Source organism: Centropristis striata, chromosome 12, assembly GCF_030273125.1.
Source record: "Centropristis striata isolate RG_2023a ecotype Rhode Island chromosome 12, C.striata_1.0, whole genome shotgun sequence".
Lineage (NCBI taxonomy): Eukaryota > Metazoa > Chordata > Actinopteri > Perciformes > Serranidae > Centropristis > Centropristis striata.
The window spans coordinates 15,170,402-15,191,966 of NC_081528.1; the positions used below are offsets into that span (position 1 = coordinate 15,170,402).

Sequence of the window (21,565 nt, forward strand, 5' to 3'; positions counted from 1 at the left end):
CACCAGCCCTGTGTGAGCTCCACAGTGCAGCACAGTGCTGCTGCAGCATGCAGCCTGTTCTTTTTAATAGATGAGGAAGATACAGTTCACTCATGTTTTGCAAATGACTGCTTTGATAATTATGTTTAACAACCTTTGACAGCTGAAATTACAGCAAAAGTAGAATTTTCCAAATAATTAAACTGCAGCTAAAATAGATGAGACAGATATTGGTAACCCAGCAGTGGAAGCAAGAGTTTTCACATCTGAATATGCATGTGTTGTTTTATATTGTACATGTATTGGAATTATATGTTGTCCTTCATTATAAGGTATACATCTGGATCAATGTTTTTATGAAAAAACTACAAGGTCTAACTTTAAGACTTTCTGTCTCTCTGGTCTTGTCTTTCTTCCTTCCTGTCCATCTTTTTTCTTTTTTGCTTCCTGTCTCCAACTCTCTCTGTTGAGTTAATTTATCTGGCTTTTATTTTTCCTCTTTCCTGTGTACCTCTCTTTTTTTGTTCTCCTGTGACATTCTCTCTCCCTTTTGGTCTTCCCCGTCCTCTCTCCTCTGCAGGTCAGGAGGACTACCGTAGTCGTCTGAGTGGGGAGTGTTTCCAGGATCTGGTGTGTCCGGAGAAATGTCGCTGCGAGGGCACCGTGGTCGACTGCTCCAATCTCAAACTGACCCGTATGCCTCCACACATCCCCGAACACACCACAGACCTGTAAGTCAGCCGGTGTTTCCTTTTTGTGTGCAAACACATGATGAAATGTCAGATTGAAAGCCATGTGTTAGACTGCTTTGACCTGAAACTGTAAACCACCACACATCCTTTAACATACCACAGACCTGTCAAGAAGTTTTTCACTCTTAGGCTCATGCACACACCAAAACACATATACATATGGAAACATGCAATCTTGTAGAGGCATAGGCTCGCACACATGCAAAGCCATGCACGCGCACACGCTACTTTTCTGTCTACTACTCTCTCTGAGCAGTATCATGAACGTCACTTCTCATTTTTAGCTCCCAGACCAAAATGCCTCTCAACAGTCTTTTCCATCTCTCCCGGAGTCCCAAAGGAGCCATCATCATGGCTGGTGAAGGGTCTCACACTAGAATACTGAGCAGTCCAATGGATCATTCATTTTACCGCTGAAAATGGAAAGGCAGTTACAGATAACATGCAACAGGAATAATAATAGTAATCTGACTGCGAGGAAAAAGGTTAAAAAGCCTGTTATGTGATCAGAATCCGCCCGATGAAATAAACATTGTGATAAACCGCAAGAATAATTCATGATTAATTTGAGCTGCAGAGGCATAATATCAAATGTCTATAATGTGATTTAAAAGATAAATGGTCAAAGACTTAAAAACTGCTATCAAGTCCTAAAATGCACACCAACTGAGACCCCCCCAAAAAATGTATTTGTGATTCAAACCTGCACAAGAAAAACGTGTTGCTGCTAAAATCAGCCGGTCCTATTTTACTTTCAGCACCTGGCACTTGATCGAATATTCAATACGCTAATATTTCCACACAGGAAATGGGAATCTAGCCAGAGGCAGAGTTTTACCTAATAATGCTGAATCACCTCACAACTTTAAAATGTGGGTGAAGGATGGGGGAGCTTCTGCCACGGCTATCACTGTGGTACTAATGCTGCAGAATAAGGGCCCACTGCAGCATTACGGCAGATGCAGGGCGGTTGCTTACAGAGGTTAGTTGTATAATGGTGAATTCAACCGTGCCTGCCACTTTAGATAACTAATAATGCCAGTATCCCACAGACCATTAGCCCCCAATTCCTCTCTGTTTGCTTCTGTTTCTCTCCGTGAAGCTTTGTATTCTCCAATCCCCCCTCCTTTTCTCACTATCTGTTCCCAGGGTGCTTCTTGTCAAAAATATAAACTTTGTCCTTCATGCCTGGTTAGAGGGCAGATCAAAGTTTCTACTATTTTCGACACCCTCTCTCTCTTCTTTTTTTCTCTTTCCTTTTCCTTAAGAACATGACCAACCAGTGGGGTTTTGAAGGCCACACACACACACACACACACACACACACACACACAATCACACACAAGCCGCCAGTTGTGCCCTGTGTAACCTGCCTTATCAGGGGAAATCAGGGTGGCTGTGGCTGAGCTGAAGGCTTATATTTTTTCCTTCTTTTCTCTCTTCTGTCTATCTTTGTGTCTTTCTTCCCACTAGCCACAAAAATCCTTGACATCAGCCTCGAGAGTGTTCAATAAGTATAAAAGAATCAGTCTTGAGAGGATTATTTGCTCTCATTAAAACTGTACATTCTGAGGGCTCTAGATCTCAAGGTAAAGAGATTAGAGAAGTACTCTTTACATTCATATTATTCAACTCAACCCAGCTCTAACACAGTGGCACTGATTTACTTTCGGACTTGGCGATATGTTCTTTCAGTTGGGCTTTATCCAGGTAGCTCCCTCTGTATCTCATTAGAAAGTGTCCCCTCCAGCTTAACTTTCACTTTCTTTCCTCAATTTCCCTCAGTCCACCTTTTTCCACACAGACATACACAAAAGGCATCCTTTTAGCAGCACCCTTTTAGTACAAATTACCTCAATAAAGCAGATGTCGAGCTTCCTATCTCTCCAACTGTTTTCTCTTGGCTTAGGGCAGCTTGGGTATTGATGACCACATAGAAAAGATTCATTGCTCTTCTCTTCTCTTCTCTTCTCTTCCCTTCTCTTCTCTTCTCTTCTCTTCTCTTCTCTTCTCTTCTCTTCTCTTCTCTTCTCTTCTCTTCTCTTCTCTCCTCTCCTCTCCTCTCCTCTCCTCTCCTCTCCTCTCCTCTCCTCTCCTCTCCTTCTTCAGTGTGTTTAATTATTCTTCCCTCCCTCATGTGGTTTTTGCAGATCATACTTCAGCAGCCACAAAAGGACTCTTAACCTTCATGCATGCCATTCCCCCTCTCACTTGCACTCCTTTCTTTCACCATCTTGTTTTTGTGAGTGTGTGCACATGTAATATTTGTCCGTGTTGACTTGCTTCATAAAAGAACGAATGCCTAACTGTCTTCCTCTATCTTTCTCTCTTTTAGGCGGTTAAACGACAATGAGATTGCCATTCTGGAAGCTACGGGGATGTTTAAGAAGCTGCCTCACTTGAAGAAGATGTACGTATAATATGTTTTAAAATGCACTTTCCATTTGCTTCTCATTTATGTTCATATTGTATTTATCTATTTATTAAAGAATGCATGTATTTATCCAACTCATCCACTGAATGGAGGTAAATGAACCTTTTAAAAGGAGTAGGGTAAGGGTTTGAAAAGTCATGTAGTTAGTTAAAACAGATGGTTTTTTGCAGAGAAATGAATTGTTAGAGTTCCCTCCCTGTGAATAACCTTCCACTTCATATCACATAACAGCCATGCATCAATGCATGACAACATTTTACAGCATGTTCACTATCACTTACTTACTGTATTTTTGCATGCGTTCTGCATCTCCCTCCTTTTTGAATTGACAATGCATGAAGAATAAATGTATGTGATCTGAAACTGCATTGTATTTCAGACTTGACTTTTCAAGGATAAAATTTCCATTACCAAGTGAATGCAAGTAAAAGTTCTCAATTTTTAAGATGTATGGGACCCTGAGTTTAAAAAGTTTTTTAGTAATATGCTAAACAGGCACATTTTGAGAAACTAGAAAAGATGTTACCATTCAAGCGGCATACATGCATTTTCTTGGCCTTATGATTCTTTTGTTATAAGCTTTGGTGTTATATTGCTGATATAGAAAGGAAGGAATAGCATTGCACTGGCCAGATGACTGAAATAAGAACAGATGGACAAAGGTGGATGGATAGAAATAAGGGATGCAAGACATTAAAAGAGAGAAAGAGGAAGAAGGAAAGGTGAAGGAAGTAGGAAAGACATGATAAAAAAGGATGAAGACAAGAAAAGTGTGAACAAACCTACATGCAAAGAGGGCAGAAGTGAGAATGAGAGAGACATGAGCGAGATAAGGAGGAAGAGGAGTGGCTGAAGAGGATAGGAGGGACAGAGAGAGATGGAGAGTAAGGAAGGGTTGGTGGGAGGTATGGAGGAAGCGAATATTAAATGGAAATAGAAGATGGGCCTTCGGTTCAGATTTACAGTCACTCCTTATCTACAACCTCCTCTACGTGTGTGTGTGTGTGTGTGTGTGTGTGTGTGTGTGTGTCAGAGCGAGATAGAGAAAGACAGAGCAGAGACCAGAAGTTGATTTATTGGAGGGGAAATTGCTAACCATCTAGCAGTGTCACTGACGATATAGATTGGCTTGCACTCATTTCCATTTTCCTTCTCTCAATTCCTTCCCTCTCTTCATCTCCTCTTCTCCTCACATTTTCCCTTATCCTTGCATCTGCTTGGCTGCTTTTCATTTTGCCCTAAGTTTGTCTGCAATCATGTCTTTTTTTACCATCTTCGGCCAATCCACTCTCCTCTCCCCTCCTCTCCTCTCCCCTCCTCTCCTCTCCTCTCCTCTCCTCTCCTCTCCTCTCCTCTCCTCTCCTCTCCTCTCCTCTCCTCTCCCCTCCTCTCCTCTCCTCTCCTCTCCTTTCCTCTCCTCTTCCATAAAGCTGATAAGCGGAAACACAAAACTAGCTATGAATGAAAGCTACAGTAGTTGTGATAGCTATCATCTCAAGTTATTGTCTCTATGGCCAAAAGCTCTCTTTTCATTTTCATTTTTCTCATTATGTGTGCAAGGAAGAGAGATAGCAATCATTTTCAGTTGTCTGTGACCACTTGTCTCATTTTCTTGTGTGTGTGTGTGTCTGTGTGTGTGTGTGTGTGTGTGTGTGTGTGTGTGTGTGCGCGTGTGTGTGTGTGTGTGTGTGTGTGTGTGTGTGCTTTACAGTGTACAGAGTTATAGTTATGACCGTAAGCCGTTATCAGAATATCTATTGTAAAAGAAAAGGACATTAAGATGAAGGAGAGAAGAGTTAACATTTATTAGTTGAAGGGACATGATTGATTATTGCAATTAAATCATGAATTGTGTGTGTGTGTGTGTGTGTGTGTGTGTGTGTGTGTGTGTGTACACTTTGTCATATGTGTTTGCATGCGGGATTATATTGTCCCTCTGGAAGTCTTGGTACTTTAGTCGAAAAACACAAGCAGAAAAAACTAAATATCAGCAGAATCTGTGCATCATAATTTTTTTTGTTCCTACTGCAGCAACCTGAGCAACAACAAGCTGAGGGACATCCGTGAAGGTGCGTTTGATGGAGCGGGTGGAGTTTTAGAGCTGCTGCTGACGGGGAACAAGCTAACTGGACTGCAGGGACGCATGTTCAAAGGGCTCAGTGGCCTGAAAACTCTGTAAGTCTGCTTTATATTACGAGTGTGTTTGTATTTGTGTTTAGCACTATATGTATGTGGGGGCGTGGTCTTTTGTTAAGAAAATGAACTCTGTGCTATTATGCAGGATAGGTGTAGTTTGAATGTCCCCCATCACTCTGCAGAATACTAATGTTAATGAAAAAAAACATTCAAAAAGGCCCAGACTCTGACGCCAGACGCCTCTTGACTTCTGTGTCCGGATCAAAGCGCTGAACTTGAACACACCGCAAAGACTACAGCTAACCAACAACTTGCGCATAAATTCTGCACCTGCATGAGAAGAAATATCTGTTCATACCAGCAGGTGACAGTAATCTATATTCATCTTTAAAAAAGAGAAAACAGAAGACTTAGGACGGTGGATATACAAGCTGTAGTTAGGATACTTTTACATTTACACACCACTTTCGCTCACCACTTTTTTAAGACGGTCATGTTACTTTGAAAATTTTAAAATATAAAACATGTATTGGACTGATCCTATGAGATGATGATGAAAAAATGGGGAAAGCCTTTTTGACTTTGCTTGCCGTTGATTTCTCTCACTGACTGACTCCATGGACAGTTCATCACACTCATTCAGCTGAAAAGCTGCCAACAAGCGCCGACTTCTGCCGACTAGGGCCACAGTGCTCACCAACAGCTATTGGCCGACTTGAGTCATGGCTAACAAAAATAATTATGAAGTGCATGCATGTCAAAAATAGGAGCAATGAAATCACCTAAAACCTACTTTCAACCATTTAGAATCTGGTCCAAAACAAACAGATTAAAAAACAGTTTCTTCCCAAAAGCAATAACCACCCTGAACTCTCATATGCACTGATTTCATACACGGACACAGACTCTCTTACTGTGCAAAAATTTTTTTACGTACAATACCTGGCAATGTGCAATATTTGTCCTTCAATGTGTAATATATTTATGGATAAGCACTGTATAGCATCATATCTGCTTGGCAAATTGAAGACTGCACCTCACCTCCCTTTCTTGCCCATGTTTATATTATATTGTATGTATTTTCTTTACATTTACTTCCTCTGTTTATAATGTATATTTTTATATTTTATATATATTTTATTTACTGTCGCACTGCTTTTTGGAGTCAGCTTTTAATGTCATTGTGTATAGTGACAATAAAAGCATTCTATCTATCTATTAATAGTTCCTGTTTGCTATTATACGTACGAAATGTCCAGCAGGTGTTGTCCTGGTTATGACAGCTTAACTATTTTTTTTTTACTTTTTCTTCCGCAGACTTAAAAGAAAGGCTTGTTTACTCATTCCCCCTGAAATCAAAGCTGATGACAGCATATTGTTGTTCCTCTAATTTGGGCACCCACCATAAATAGGCTAGTGGCCAATTAGAGGTTACAGGATAGTGTACGAAACCATGAGCTAATGTTGTCTGTGTATGCTCAGTAATGACCAGCTAATGCTATCATGTATATATATGCCGGCTAATGACTCTCTAATGGCATCATGGCTGTCTCTGTATTATGTTAAGAGGCTCCCTGCTCCAGTAATAGCCTTGCTAACTAGGTTAGCCTGTCCCAGAGATTGCTAATGCTAACTAACTCAGTTAGCCTGGTCCCACATGACTGCATGTCAGAAGCTAATGTCATATTACAGACTCTGTCACGGTTGTCCTGTGTGGACTGGTTTGAATTTACCCCTGCTTTCTGTTTTATCTTAAGCCCATGTCATTATATGTTCTTTTATCTTCTTTGTCTCTTGTTAGCCACACACAGCGTGCTGTTTTTGTATGTTTTATTCAAATTCAAAAAACAAGTAAAAAAGATGAATCAATTCGTCACTCATCAGTTTAATTTAAGCTTCAACAAACCTGATTTAAGATTTGGATGATAAGCATGAGGCGTACTGTAATCTCTAGTCTTCAGTGTAAAACAAACATGTGAAAAATATGTTATTATGTGTTCCCAGGATGCTGCGAAGCAACCAGATCAACTGCATTGACAACAGCACATTTATGGGTCTGAGCTCGGTGCGTCTGCTGTCGCTGTACGACAACAGGATCTCCAGCATCGCCCCGGGAGCCTTCTCCACCCTGCACTCCTTGTCCACCATGTGAGTCTCATCAGGCCGCTGTTATCCCTCATTTTAGAGCTCATCCTCTGTCTTTTTTTATTTCCTTTTGTCCTTTACATCCCATTATTCCCGCTATCTTTCAATGTGTGTATCAATCTCTTTTAGTCTATCTCTCAAATCTCCTCCTTTGTCTCTGCTTCCTTCTTCTCTGTTTCTGTCCTCTAATATTTCAGAGTCTAGCTCTGCTGTGGGAGTTTGCCACCACGCACACACACACACACACACACAAGTGTGCACACATGTTGCTCTCTGGACACTGTTCTCCTCACAGATGCTCTCCATCATTATCGACAAGATTGGTCTGGATCCCAGGACATTTGTTATCAGAGCTAAATATATCTCAGCATCTGCACACACACGCACGCATGCACGCACACACACTCACACACACACACACACACACACACACACACACACACAGAAGCATCTGCAAGCTTGTTTTTATCTTCCAAATGATGAACACACCTGCTGCTACCAAGGCATGAATTCTTGGATGGCATATTCTTTTAAGTTATGTGTGTGTTTGTGTGGAGGGTAAATGCTTTCATTTGTGAGAAGTCGTTGACTGCTGTTCAGCGTTTGCAGAGAAGCACAGAAACAACTGCCACAAAGGGAAGTTATGACAAGTATTAACCTGCCACATAACATTATTGTTAGAAAAAAGAGAGAGAAGGAGGCTAAAGAGAAGAAGAAGAGAGGTGAATATATGTGAGTGTGTGTGTTTTCTTCTTCAGTCTTCTGACCATGCAGATGTGGAGGTAGTAAATAATAGATTTTTTGCAGCTTAATAAAACATTACAGGTTGATTTTTATATATTTATGCTTGCTGTGAACATACAGAAAAGACATCCTCACATCTTTCTATCTACTCTCTCCATGCTTCCTTCCCCTCGTCTGCCTTTTGTGTCCCGGTGTGTACCTGTCACCTTCGATTCAAGTTTCTACTTGAGTCTTTTAGGAAAGGAGGGAGACAAGAGAGGGAAAATGGGGTTGGGGAGAGGGAGGATGGATGGATGGATGCATTGTTGCATAAACTCAGTGGGGCTGTCGGTGATTATCACGACAAAACTGGAACGATATTCTATAACAATCACCCCTGTCATTATTCATTCTTTTTTCATCATTACTTTTTCATTGGCCTCGCACTAACACTTGATTTCGTATGCAACACCTGCCTGCTGTTTGGTGTGAAAGAAAGATGGATAGTTTTTATTTCTGGAGCGTCTGTTCTTAACACCTCCTCTGTTAATTTCCTTATCTTTCCCCTCTGTTTTTCTCTCTCGCTCCTACTATTTCTAATATCAGTCTCCATTTGTAGTGCATTGTTCCCCAATAGAGTTCGTCCATTTAATTAAAAGATTAACACATTGTTAAGGAAGGAAGGGATTTAGCATAGGTCTGGTTGCCAGGCAGTGAGGTCAATTCATTACAAGGAAATGAGGAAATAACTCGTCCCTATCTATAGCAGCACGCCATTAATATTGTAGCACAAACAGCAACATTTGGTTTTATTAGTTCAGCAGACAAAGTGAAAGGCAACATGCCACTTGCACATGTCTTGACACCACTTGGAGGCACATCTTCATCATTAAAGAGGCGGGTGTGGCTCGTTATGCTGCTAAAATTTAATATAAGTCCTCCACTTTTAATTTTCTTGCCATTGAAAGGCAACAATAAGGAACAAATTGTAGTTCTGTTATAAAATCGTCATATTGTTTTACCATCTACTGTAACAGCTCCCTTAAATATCTCTCTCAAAGAAAAAAAAGTCAATGGCCCTCATTTATCAAACGAGCGTACGAGAGAAAGTGAGCGTAAAGTGGCTGTACGATCATTTCTATGCAAGCCTCGGCATTTATCAATTTGGACAATCAGATCTGACGTCTGGTCTCAGCTCATGTACGCAAATTTGAGTCCAGTGAAGTCCACACGTCTGAGAATTCATCTTAGACTATAGTATCGATGCCTGGAGCGGATAAAACTCTTTGGGGTTTTTTTTTTAATGGTGACATAGCAAAGCATGTTTAGGATACATCATTTATCCATAAAACATCATTAGAAATAAATACACCCTGCGACCGTGAAATTCTTTAACCAGAATACTAGCCGAATGTTGTTCTCTTCCGCTGTTTACTGTTATCCGGCTCGGACACCAAATCGTCAGCGTCTCCAGCGGTGCTGCCCGAATAGAAACATTTCCCATCAGCGCTGCCCCACGCTCCTCTGACTGGGACATAACTCTTTGTGAATGTAAAGAAGTGAATAATATCTCTCCATCATAATAATAATAATGATAATAATATTAGGCTTTATATATCACAATGTATAAATAAAATATTCCGTTTCACTTTCTTCCTCTGAGAAATTCCTCTTTTGGAATTAAAACTTACTTTAAAACATTGTTTACCTCCTAGCTGCATCAAAAATCTGTGAAAACTTTAAGTCTGTGCTCCAAATGTAAAATATTCACCAAACTTGCTTGAGTTTATAACTATAATAACTTTTATTTCATAAATACGTCAATGCGTATTTCTGTAAAATGTCTATTTCACTCCTGTTGTTATTTGTAACAGTGCACTTTGCTAATAAAGCTGACTTTAAAGGGAAAAAATCCTCTTTTTGGCTTTATTGCGGTCTTCGGTGTCATAAACTCTCGAGGCGAGCCACCACATTTATCAACAGCCGATCATTCTTACGATGTGACTGGAGAGATACGAACATTTGATGAATCCAACGTGACCCTGTTGTAAGATGAAATATACGCTCAGATCTGCGCTTGTTTCTACGCTCGTTTATTAAATGAGGGCCAATGACTGTATTGAATCTAAACCAGCAAATGTCCTGTCTGTCCAGTATGTGCTCATGAAGCCATTCAGTTTACTATGGTTCAGCATAAATATTCCATGAGCACCGTTACAAAAGCAACAAAATGCAACGAGGGGTGATCAAAAATGAATAAAATGTACAGATAACCTTTTTCTCTTTTCTTCTTTCTTTGACGATTTCTCTCCCTGCCACCTTTTCCTCTCCGTTCTCCATCTCTCTTGTACTTTACAAAATGAATAAAAAATAACTGATAACCTTTTCTTTTTGCTTCCCTTTTGTTCCATTTCTCCTCCTGCCTCTCTTTTGTCTTCCATCCAAATTTATTCAAGTGTATGGCCGAACTGAAAACAATTATAGTTATATCTATGTGGTTTTGTAGTTTAAAGTATACAAATTGATATTATTATTATTATTATTATTATTATTATGGCACTTGAAATAAGTAGCTGATAATCTCCCTCTCCTGTGCTCCTTTTTCTTGTTTTTGTGAGCCACAGTCTTATTGTGTGTCTTGTCTGTATCTGCTCAGAATTTATGCACCAATATTTTATTTATGAGGGCAGAATTCAGGGAAAACATTTATCAAGTGCAAATCATTTTGCCAGGATGGATTTATAATACTGTGGAAACGTGCAGCTACGAATGTGCAGCAATGTGTTCAAGAAGCTTCCAGTTCTGGTGTCCTGTTCTTTGTTTTGCACTGACCCTGTTACAATGATTTCCTTTTATTTTCATAGTAACCTCCTGTCCAACCCGTACGTGTGTGACTGTCATTTGGCCTGGCTGGGTCAGTGGCTGAAGAAGACCAGGGTAGTCAGCGGAAACCCTCGCTGTCAGAAGCCCGCCTTCCTGAAGGAGATCCCAATCCAGGATGTAGCCACCCCCGACTTCACATGCGACGGTAAGCCTCTCTCTTACTGAGCACTCTGCTAAATGTTATTGCTAAAATAAGATTGACATTAAATTCTGTAGTGAACAAAACTTGGAAACCAGAAAAGCCAGAAAACAAATGACGTGTGTCACTCAGCAGCCATGTATCCTGCACAGATAAGAGCACGAGTCAGTGATTGAAAGGCAAATTAAATGTTTACTCATCACCAATTACTGAATGCATTCACCATTTTTCAAGAAAGACATTTTAAAGGAAATTTCCTTTAAGAAAGGTTGTTTTATGTGTGGTGATAATGCCCAGCACAACTTTTAATAAAGTTTTTTTTAAAAGTCTTTTGTGACACATAAAGGTTGGTAATGGGAGGAAGGAAAATAAGACTCTAATGAAATTCCTGCTGCAGTGGAGCACTGAGTGGTGAGAAAAAGGTCAACAGAGAATATCATGTAAATTGTTACAACTGCATTTTTACATTAAGGTTTTTACGCAGAGCGACTTTTAATGAGTGTCTTAATTGCTCTACAGAATTCCCTCGTTCTCAGGTTGATTTCTCTGATATCACAGTGAAATCTTGTCACATCCTGAGGCATATCGGTTCTTTTGGTTTGCACTGGACTCGACTGAATGAGAACATGTTCACTCCTGATTCTTATCTAGTCTGATTGTAATTTAACAATATCTCTAGATACTCGTTGTAAAACTTCCGTCATCCCATGTCGTAAGACAGCCGATACACAAACACACATGAACACATCCTCAGCAGAGTGTTGTGAGGCCAGAATGATCCGTAACTGCTGGCAAACAGCAGCCGTGGATGACATCAGCTTGTGGTTTCAACAGTGACGTTGCTGTTACCACGGTGATGCCTGCCTATGGCGACTAAGGCCGTCGTCTTGGCCGCCAAGTTTGACGCCGTAGACAAAGTGTGGTCTGGCGCTGCTGTCTATTACATCTTTGTTTCTTTTCCCCTCTTTTTTCTTACTTTATGGCGTTTACACTTTAAACTCTAGTCGATCTCTCTGCCTCTCTCTTTCCCTCCTGAGTTTCTTTGAATTTATTACACTTTTCTAATTTCCTGTAGCTGTGCTGCAACCATTTACTGAAAATGAGTTTGGAAAGTAGTTAGCCGGGTTGGCTCAAGTCAGGGTACTCTAAGATGATATCAGATCTTAATATTCAGTCTTGCATCTCGTGCGTCCACACACTCACACACATACACACACACTCACACACATACACACACACACACACACACACACGCCTTCAAACTCTGAACAAACATATATTCAAATGTCTGACACACTCAAGTACTTGTACCTATTTCTTTATAAGGACGTTACAATGGGGACATTCAATGTATGATGTTAAATCAAATATAAACCACCATAATACACCATACAGAAAGTCCTCTAAACCATAATATAATATATAAATATGAGCACAGAGGTCATTGGTTCCAACCTCCATTTTGACTCACAGGAGCATTTCCTAAACTAGCGCCCCCTAATGGCAGCAGCAGATCACCACGATCTAATATCTTAATTTAATTATCCCCATTTTAAACAAATGGTTAACATTGTCGAATGGTTGCAGTTTGGTTAGGTTTAGGGGGGGAAAACTACACTGTTAGGCTTTAGAAAAATAGTTTGGTGTAAAATAGGTACTGCTAGATTTGAGCTAGTTACAGTAGTAACAAAGGTCACATAAGAAGATGTAGAACGTGAAATAACAAGCAAGATGAATAATACACTGACTTTAGTTTCACTGAGGACACGGACACCTGCCTCCTGGGTGAAAGTCATGTGTTTAATCTGCCCACCAACACTCTGACCTACCGTGAATGGACTTCTTTACACTCTCTCTGCCTTGGCTTCCCACATAATTGCTACAGTTACTAGAGGGCACCGCCCAACAATAAACATAAATATTCGGTCGTAAGTAGCTGCTGTTCAATTGAAATATTTGGTCATTTTGGGGGTGAGCAGTCTCAGAAAGTCATAGAAGTTAATTAAACTGAAAGTACGTACAAATGGATGTTAGCAAGTTTTTTGACCTTGTAAACCTGTGATGTAATATGGATTATTTTCATATCATAGCCAAACTCTATTGCTTGATGATGGAAAGGCAAAGATCTGGACCATCACCAACATCAAATGAATTGCTCTTTGGCTGGAGGCCCACCGTCCTCTAAGGTTTAAAGTTTTCCTGCTGGCAGTCAGACAAACAAACTACCAGACAGCAGCGACATTGCCTCTTGGCGACGGTTAAATCTCTACACTCTGAGGGTGTAAATCTCAAACTCAAAAGAATAGAAGCAAAGAAACAGGCACGCACACACACAACTAAGGTCCCCATGTCTGGTCTATTTATAGTTGAGTAAAATGACTGTTAAGTTGTCCAGAGGCAGCCGGGGGAAAGGTAAAGTTAATTGAATTTGTGAGAAGATATTTAGCGCACATTCAGATGTTAGTTCAATCAGCCAACTGTGGAGTGAGTCAGCCCACGGCTACACCTCCCTGTGGACTCAATGCTTTCACACATCAGATAACACACACACACACACACACACTGCTCCACACACGCACGAAAGCCCCCATTTGGTCGACATTTAGACATTAGCACAATTAGAAAACTACAAAGTAACAGAGGAAATGGCTATAGGACAGAATGAGATAGCTATTTAACAAACTAAGTGTGCACACATACACTTATACTTGCACGCACCCATGTATGCATGTATAACAAGTATGAACACACAGTAGAAGAGTGTAAACTTGGCCTTTCTAATTCCTAATCTTTCTTTTTCTCTCGGTGCACACATGCACACGCATGCACACGCATGCACACACATGCACACAAGCTCAGATTGCAGTTGTGTTATGATAGGCTTAGTGTCCAGTCGTCATTATCCTTCATTATGGTTTTAACTCGGCTTGTTTTACATTTGGGACCGCAGTTCAGCTATTTACATACTGCAGCGCTAGATTAAAGCTGTGTGTGTGTGTGTGTGTGTGTGTGTGTGTGTGTGTGTGTGTGTGTGTGTGTTTGTCTGTCAATCAGGGAAATGGAGGGCGTTTAAAGCCAAGAACAACTCTGTAGTCTGTGATCCTTCTTATCTCTGAGTGTTAAACGATTACAATCACTCAGATCTGTTTTGTCCCTACCATATGTTTGTGTGCATGTGTGCGTGTGAGTGGAACAAAGCTGCATGGCCTGAACTTTCTAACAGTGCAGCTGTTCAGTTTAATTCAGTTTCTTTTTACTGCAAGCCTAAAGGCGTCCATTCAAAGATGAAAACAATAGACTTAACATGCCCAAATTGCAGGTTTCCCGATCTTTATTAAATACGTTTTTTATAAAAACAGCTTCTTTTTTTTTTAGATAAATATGATATCATGCAATGTAAGAACAATCATTTCCTGTATGACATTCACATCTTGACTTGACAAAATACAGCCACACTATAGCTGTAGCTACAGATGACTTTTTGAAGTCACTGCAGACCATCCTATCAGCATCTGTTCAGTGTTTCTCCAGAATCTTCGGAGGGTTTTTAACATCACTGTGACCTGCCTGCCGGTCCCGAGCCAGATGTTGAACCACACCAGTGTGGCTGATTTTCATAGCCTCTGGTCATTTGATATAGATTGCAAAGTACTCTTTAAAAGTGCTGAGTGCAGTGTTAATTGGAATTGACCAAGTAGTACACTTACAGTTCAGTCTTTATCTCCATGCATCCCTCTCTTTCTCTCTTTCGCCCCAAACACGTCTCAACCTTTTTCTCCCGGTCTCTCACTCTTTCTCTCTCTCTCACCTCTGTCCATTTTTTTAATGCGTGTGTCCTTCTCTGTATCCTTCTCTTTCTTTGTCTAATATCCCTCTCTCTCTCTCTCTCTCTCTCTCTCTCTCTCTCTCTCTCCAGGTGTTGAGGATAATGGTTGTCTTCCTACGTCTGGTTGTCCTGACGCCTGCACGTGCACAGACGGCGTGGTGCGATGCAGCAACAGAGGGCTGCACTCTCTGCCCAAGGGCATTCCCAAGGACACCACGGAGCTGTGAGTCACGAGTGCACGAACACACACAAACTCAAACACAATAATGTACCCGTTCACTTTTGTTCAGACACACAAAAGCCAATGTCCATATCAGCAGACATGTGCATGCACACAAACAGAAATGGACATTTTTGTCAATGCTTACTCTCCAATAACATGCAAAGTCACAACCACACACACACACACACAAACACACACAGTCACACATTGCTGCAGTGCAATATTGATGCAGCAGCTTGCCCTCTGCTGCTTCAGGAATTAACAAACCATTTAGTGAGTACACACACACTCTCTCTTTCTCTCTCTCTCTCTCTCTCTCTCGCTCTGTCTCTTTCTTTCCGTGTGACTTGATGGGTTTGTAGGCGAGTGAGTGCTGCAGGTACGTGTGTGTTTATAGGGTTGTTTGGATGTTAATGTCATAAATCTATAAATATCTATAAATCACCACACAGTCACACACTGTCTTAGACATTATATTTCCAAGCAGAGAGAGGCAGAAGAGTTACAGACATCTCAGAGGAGGAAATGTCCTTGGGTTATTTTCTTAAAAATATTTCAGAAATTGCTTTTAAAAAATATTCAGAATCCAGTGTTATAAAGCCAAAGATACCTGTAAAGAAGCCAAGGTCCACTTTCTACTTTCAAAAGCATTGCCACAGCTGCAGAGGTTTTCTCCAGACTTCTGCTGAGTGCATTAATGTCATTCAGTAGATTGTAGTCAAAGAAAACTGTCAAGATTACAAGAAAATGCTTGTATTTGTAAGTTTTAATACCTTTAATGATTTGCTTGTGATTTCCCTGTACAGTACAGCTGCTATCTTGTTTTGTTAATTTCAAGCTCTTAGGAATCCCTGTAATAAAGGAAAGGACCAATATAGGAAAAGTCTATAATGATAGTAATTGTTCGAATTGATGTAGGATAAAACAAGGGTAGAACAATGTTAATCGAGATTAGGAAATGTTGAAAACACGTAGGAACACAGTCTCTCGTGGGGAAGGTGAATAATTGCACACACACGCACAGAAACCCCTCTGGCTGTGAAATAGGCCTGCTCTGCGGGGTCAATAGCAGTGATTAGGTATTGATCAGACTGAAGAAGACACTCCATCATACTGTCCACATGACCTACTTATGACCTGAGAGAGAGAGAGGAGACCAACGGATCATAAAACATCTGTGTATGTGTGTGCGCGCGCTTTATATGTCTCTTAACTTGTTTCTCGCATTCTCATAAACAGAAGGATCAGTGGGTGAATATGGTTGGTTGTGTTTAAGTCTAAATGTTGGAACTGGTTCACATCCCCAACACATAGTATAATCTTGTCATTTGTTCCCCAAGAAATAATCTTCCACAACATTTTTTATGCAGAAAGTGTCACCTAGTTGCTAGAATCACATCAGTGTACAAGTTAACTTGAGATGAAAATAATAGCTGCGTTTCCATTCACATATTTGTCTGCACATTTTGAAGTATTGCATTAGAAAAGTTGTTTGGAAAGGCAAATTTAGACAGAACTCAATCAATTGTTTTATGCTCACTTGATGTGGGTTTTGCCTTTGTATCGTTGATACACTAAATTGGACAAGGAAACACTGAATTAGTTCTGCCTTTGTAAATATTTAACTCACATGATTGATCAGCTGTTTCTGCTGTCATCTAATTTGTCTTTTTGTCAAGACAGCATGAAAAATGGCCACTGGAGAGCACACTTTAAACTTATCCAGTTAAGCCAAATTCATGAAGAACTTTTTCCATTTTTCTGTCGTAGATGGGTCGAGAAACTATGATGTAGCTTAGTTTATTCCCTCCACAATAAACATTTCAAAAGTTTGCTAATTGTCGCTTCACCATTGTATGGAAACACTGTACTTGTATCTCCGTATTTTTTACCGTAAGAATATTAATATTCTATTAATATCAAAGCGACTTTGAATATTTTTAATATTTGCTATATAAATCTGATCAACCATTAATTATTATTATTATTAATATGATTTGAAGGTCTTGCTCCTGTTGAACTAATGTCCTTCATTTGGGGAAATACACATTTTCACTTTTTTTTAGAGCTTCAAATAAGGACATTCGACATGTTGTATACTTACTGTTGTAAGTATGAAGCTTTCTCAGCATAAAGGCTGGAAGCAGGGGGTCACAGCTGTCCTTACTCAAAAGTTTAGGTCTATAATTACGAACAAATGAAGCTCACAACATATTTTTTGTTTGTTTGTTTAGTCTGCACACAAACCAACATGCAGAAATGACAACTTGTGGTTTTACAGGCAGCTGTGAGCCAAAGTTTTTTTTAAAGTTATTTTTACCAACAACAGCCAGCAGCTTCTTGTGGTCATTGTAAAGTTGCCAGGCAACAACTGGAGCACTCACACAGAAGTGCTGGATGATGGACAAACTTATGTTTGAACTTTGGAGAGAGACACTCTTTGCTAAGCTAATAGCCCTCTGGGCTGTAGCTGAGTGGTATTTATCTTCTCATTTCACTCTAAAAAAACAAATGAAAATATTCCCCAAAATATTCCTTTACTTATTATTCTGTTTAGTTTGTGGCTGATTATATTGACATATTACACATCTGAATGTAAAAATACAGTACTTAATCTGCGTAAATGTAGATTTTAGGTACTACACCTCATTCCTCTTCACCTAAACTCCTGCAGTAATATCACATTAGTGCTATGTTGCAGTTTTCTCAGGCCTAGTGTATATATATATATATATATATATATATATATATATATATATATATAATACATTTTGCATGCCCTTTTCCCTTGCAGGTACCTGGAGGGCAATATGCTGACATCTGTGCCCAAGGAGCTGGCAGGCTTGAAGCAGCTGTCACTAGTGTATGTAGCACTCACACAACCTTGAAGAGAAGACACACTCATCACTATGCAGACAGTTTAGAGACCTAGTGTACAACTGTTCACTGTGTTCTGTATCTTTGTGTTTATATTTATCTGTGTGTGTGTGTGTGTGTGTGTGTGTGTGTGTGTGTGTGTGTGTGTGTGTGTGTGTGTGTGTACACAGGGACCTGAGCAACAACAGCATCAGCACACTGGCCCCCTTCACCTTCAGCAACATGACTCAACTGGCCACACTGTGAGTTAGCACACACCTCGTCATGAACACACACATCCACACCCATGTTTGACGGTGTGTGTGTGTGTGTGTGTGTGTGTGTGTGTGTGTGTGTGTGTGTGTGTGTGTGTATGTTCATATTATACTTATTTTTCTTGTCTTACCTTTTCTCTCTCCTTTACATTTCATCGTTCAAACAGTCTTTCTTACTCTTCTATTTCTTGTTTTCTCCTTCTGTCTTTGTATATTCATAATCAGAATCAAAAATACTTAATTGCATTATATTATTATAGTTTCAGTACTTAATTCCTCACTTCACTGCCACTTTCATATTGTTTGTTCCACTAGTTTTGGCACACCACTAGTGTCTTTGTTGATTATTGCTGTCTTATATTTATATAGACATATAGACATATATATATATATATATATATACATATATATATATATATAGATACTTGAGCCACCGCAACAACCAAATTTCCCACATGGCCATTAATAAAGAATATCTTATCTTTATCTTATCTTATCTCATCCCCACAGAGACATTTAGTTTTGCTACAGTTACTCCACCTCAGAATATAAAGAAATAGAAAGTATATGTATGTATAAAATATTAGAAAAATAGCAAAATATTGAGACTTAAGAAAAACTATTATTGCACAAGTAAGCAGCTTTCAATAAATGAAGCTGTGAGGTTTAAATGTGCAAACATGATTAAACATATATTCTCTTGTATCTTCTTCTTAACTGTTTTTATTTCATTTCATTGCTAACATGTAGTATATGTCTTTTCTCTCTTCTTATTCCTTTAAAAATTGTCCTTTCACTTCTCAGTGAACCTGCTGGAGAATAATCTGCTTTATCTCCTCTAAAATTCCTCTTTTCTTCAGCTCTTTGCTGCCAATTATTGCCAAGTTTGTCTCTTTTTCAGCCCCTTATCTTATCTATTACATGGATTTTACATCAACTTAGAGGATTTTGTGCTTCCAGGGAAAGTACATTTGCTTTTTTTTCCAACACAGTTTTATATTTCATAGAGTTGCACTCGTTCACGCCTGGGAGCTGCCCAGTGCGACCACAGGCTTCCACTGTTAGCCCGCAGATAGCATCAGTGGAACACTTGCTGAGTTAATGCCTTGCTCAAACACACCTTGCCAAGAGTTAAAGAGGTAGAGGAGAGTGTTTCTTTTTCCACATCGGATTTTCTTAATCTGTAGATTTATTGGCTGTTAGGCTCTTTTTCTCCAGCTTCTGCGCCAGTTTGAGATGAGAAAAAGTTTGGGATTTTCCTCTTTCCGCTGGGCCACCTTTAGGCATCTTAATAATCACTAATTCTTTTTTTTTATTACTTAATTAGAGGTACTTGTTCTTATATTTTTTCGTGACCTAATTATTCCAATTTCTCTGTTTTTCAACTCATAGGTGGTTCTTTCCATTTGTTTGATCCCTTCAGGTGTTAATAGATGGCATTTTAACATCCATCCAATTTTGTGTGATTCATTGTACTATTATTATATACAATCTCTAGCACATACTGAGCACTCCAGCGTTCATTTTTGGTTTATTAGCAGTTTTAAAAGGAAAAATTAAGTAAAGTGTGTGAGCCTCAGTTAACCCTCTGGCATTTTTTTTTTACCTCTACCTACATTTCAATTGTTTATTTCCCCTTGTTTAACCTACAGCTGCAGGTTCTGTGCTAAAATACTGTAAAATCAAATCTGCTGTGTCATCTCTCTCGTCTCCCCTCTTCTTTATCCCTTTATCTCCGTCTCTCTACATTAATTTTTATGTGTTCAGGGTTATAGTCTGAAAGACAAGAGAAGTATGGTTTTAAATGAGTACATCCAAGGAAATAATATTGTGCAAAAAAACAGCATCCTGAGTCACCAACTGAGTGTTGTGACCTTGTTTCGTGTCCTCTGTCTTCCAGCATCCTGAGTTACAACCAGATCCGCTGCATCCCAGTCCATGCCTTCGACGGGCTCAAGTCGCTTCGCCTGCTGTGAGTAGCAAGCTTCATCTTCAAGTGCCGCAGTGGATTCAATATTCAAGACTCCCCTTTGCTAGTTATAGTGCTGAGCTAAATCAAAGTTTAATCACTCCCCTGGTGCCAGCCCGAGTGCCACGTTAAGACCCAGTCACAAAATGAGTCGCAGCCACCCAATCATTTGTTGTTTCATGGTACTAAAAAAGATAAAAGTGACAATCTCTCATCTCCTCTTTAATACTCCCTCTCTATCTGCATGCTCTGGCCTCTCTCTCTCTCTGTCTCTCTCCCTCTCCCTGTGTCCCCTCACTCACTCCCTCTCTCTTTCTCTCTCTCTCTCTCTCTATTTCTCTCTCTATTTCTCTCTCTCTCCGCCCAATGTTGTGTTTGATGAATCGACCTCCAGCCTCTGTTTCTCTCAGTCATCCATCTGGTTGTCCACCCTCTGTCTCGCAAACCCACACGTGCACCCGCACAGTCCACACGTGAATATCACTGTCTGACCATCCCCTCACACACACACACACACACACACACACACACACACACACACACACACACACAGCGTCAGTGCTCAACCACAGCTTTTGATGCCATAAGTAGCATTTTTAATAATAATTTAACACCCAGCAGCCTGCAGTACACCTGTACATAACTGCAGCAAGGTGTCTAGAGGTCAGGAGTAACAAGATTGTTATGGTAGGTTAAGTTACATTTTAAGATAATTTCTACTTTTGCTCAAAATATCATTTACCTTAATGACAAGGAACTTTTACCTTATAGGCCTCTGAGATTAGCAACTCCACCCCAGTATTATAGTGGTAAAATGTTGGTTTTCGCTGCAGAAAATGAAATATTTATTTACAATGTCAGTGGTAGTGTTGAGGTTGATCGTTTTAACTAACTGTGTCTCACTATTGGCTTAGTATTCAGAAGGTAAAGATCTATTGGTAGAATTTCACATTTATTTCAGTGACATCAGTATAAACCCTGTCAACATGAACCAATGACTGGAGATCTGACACATTCACCATGTTTTATTCTCCGTAGATGTTTCTTCCTAAACCGTGGCCACTATTGTTTGTTCAGAAAGGAAACATCAGTTGTTTCTGGCCTTTTCTCTCAATATTGACCGTGTCTCTGAAGAGACTTTCACCTTGCAGAAGTTTTTTTTTTTTTTTTTGTTTCTCCCCTACTTTCTTCCTTTCATTTTAGTTGATGTTGCCGTGGGGACTGA

The 21,565-nt window shown here is 39.8% G+C and overlaps 1 protein-coding gene across 1 annotated transcript in view; it reads left to right on the forward strand.

Moving 5' to 3' along the window:
- slit3 (slit homolog 3 (Drosophila)) overlaps positions 1-21,565 on the forward strand; it is a 305,681-nt gene that overhangs the window by 240,142 nt on the left and 43,974 nt on the right. The window contains exons 15-23 of the mRNA XM_059345733.1: positions 560-710; positions 3,067-3,141; positions 5,197-5,340; positions 7,306-7,449; positions 11,034-11,197; positions 15,108-15,240; positions 18,035-18,103; positions 18,288-18,359; positions 20,272-20,343. Coding sequence (XP_059201716.1) covers positions 560-710; positions 3,067-3,141; positions 5,197-5,340; positions 7,306-7,449; positions 11,034-11,197; positions 15,108-15,240; positions 18,035-18,103; positions 18,288-18,359; positions 20,272-20,343 — 1,024 coding nt within the window. The remainder of the gene's footprint in view (positions 1-559; positions 711-3,066; positions 3,142-5,196; positions 5,341-7,305; positions 7,450-11,033; positions 11,198-15,107; positions 15,241-18,034; positions 18,104-18,287; positions 18,360-20,271; positions 20,344-21,565) is intronic.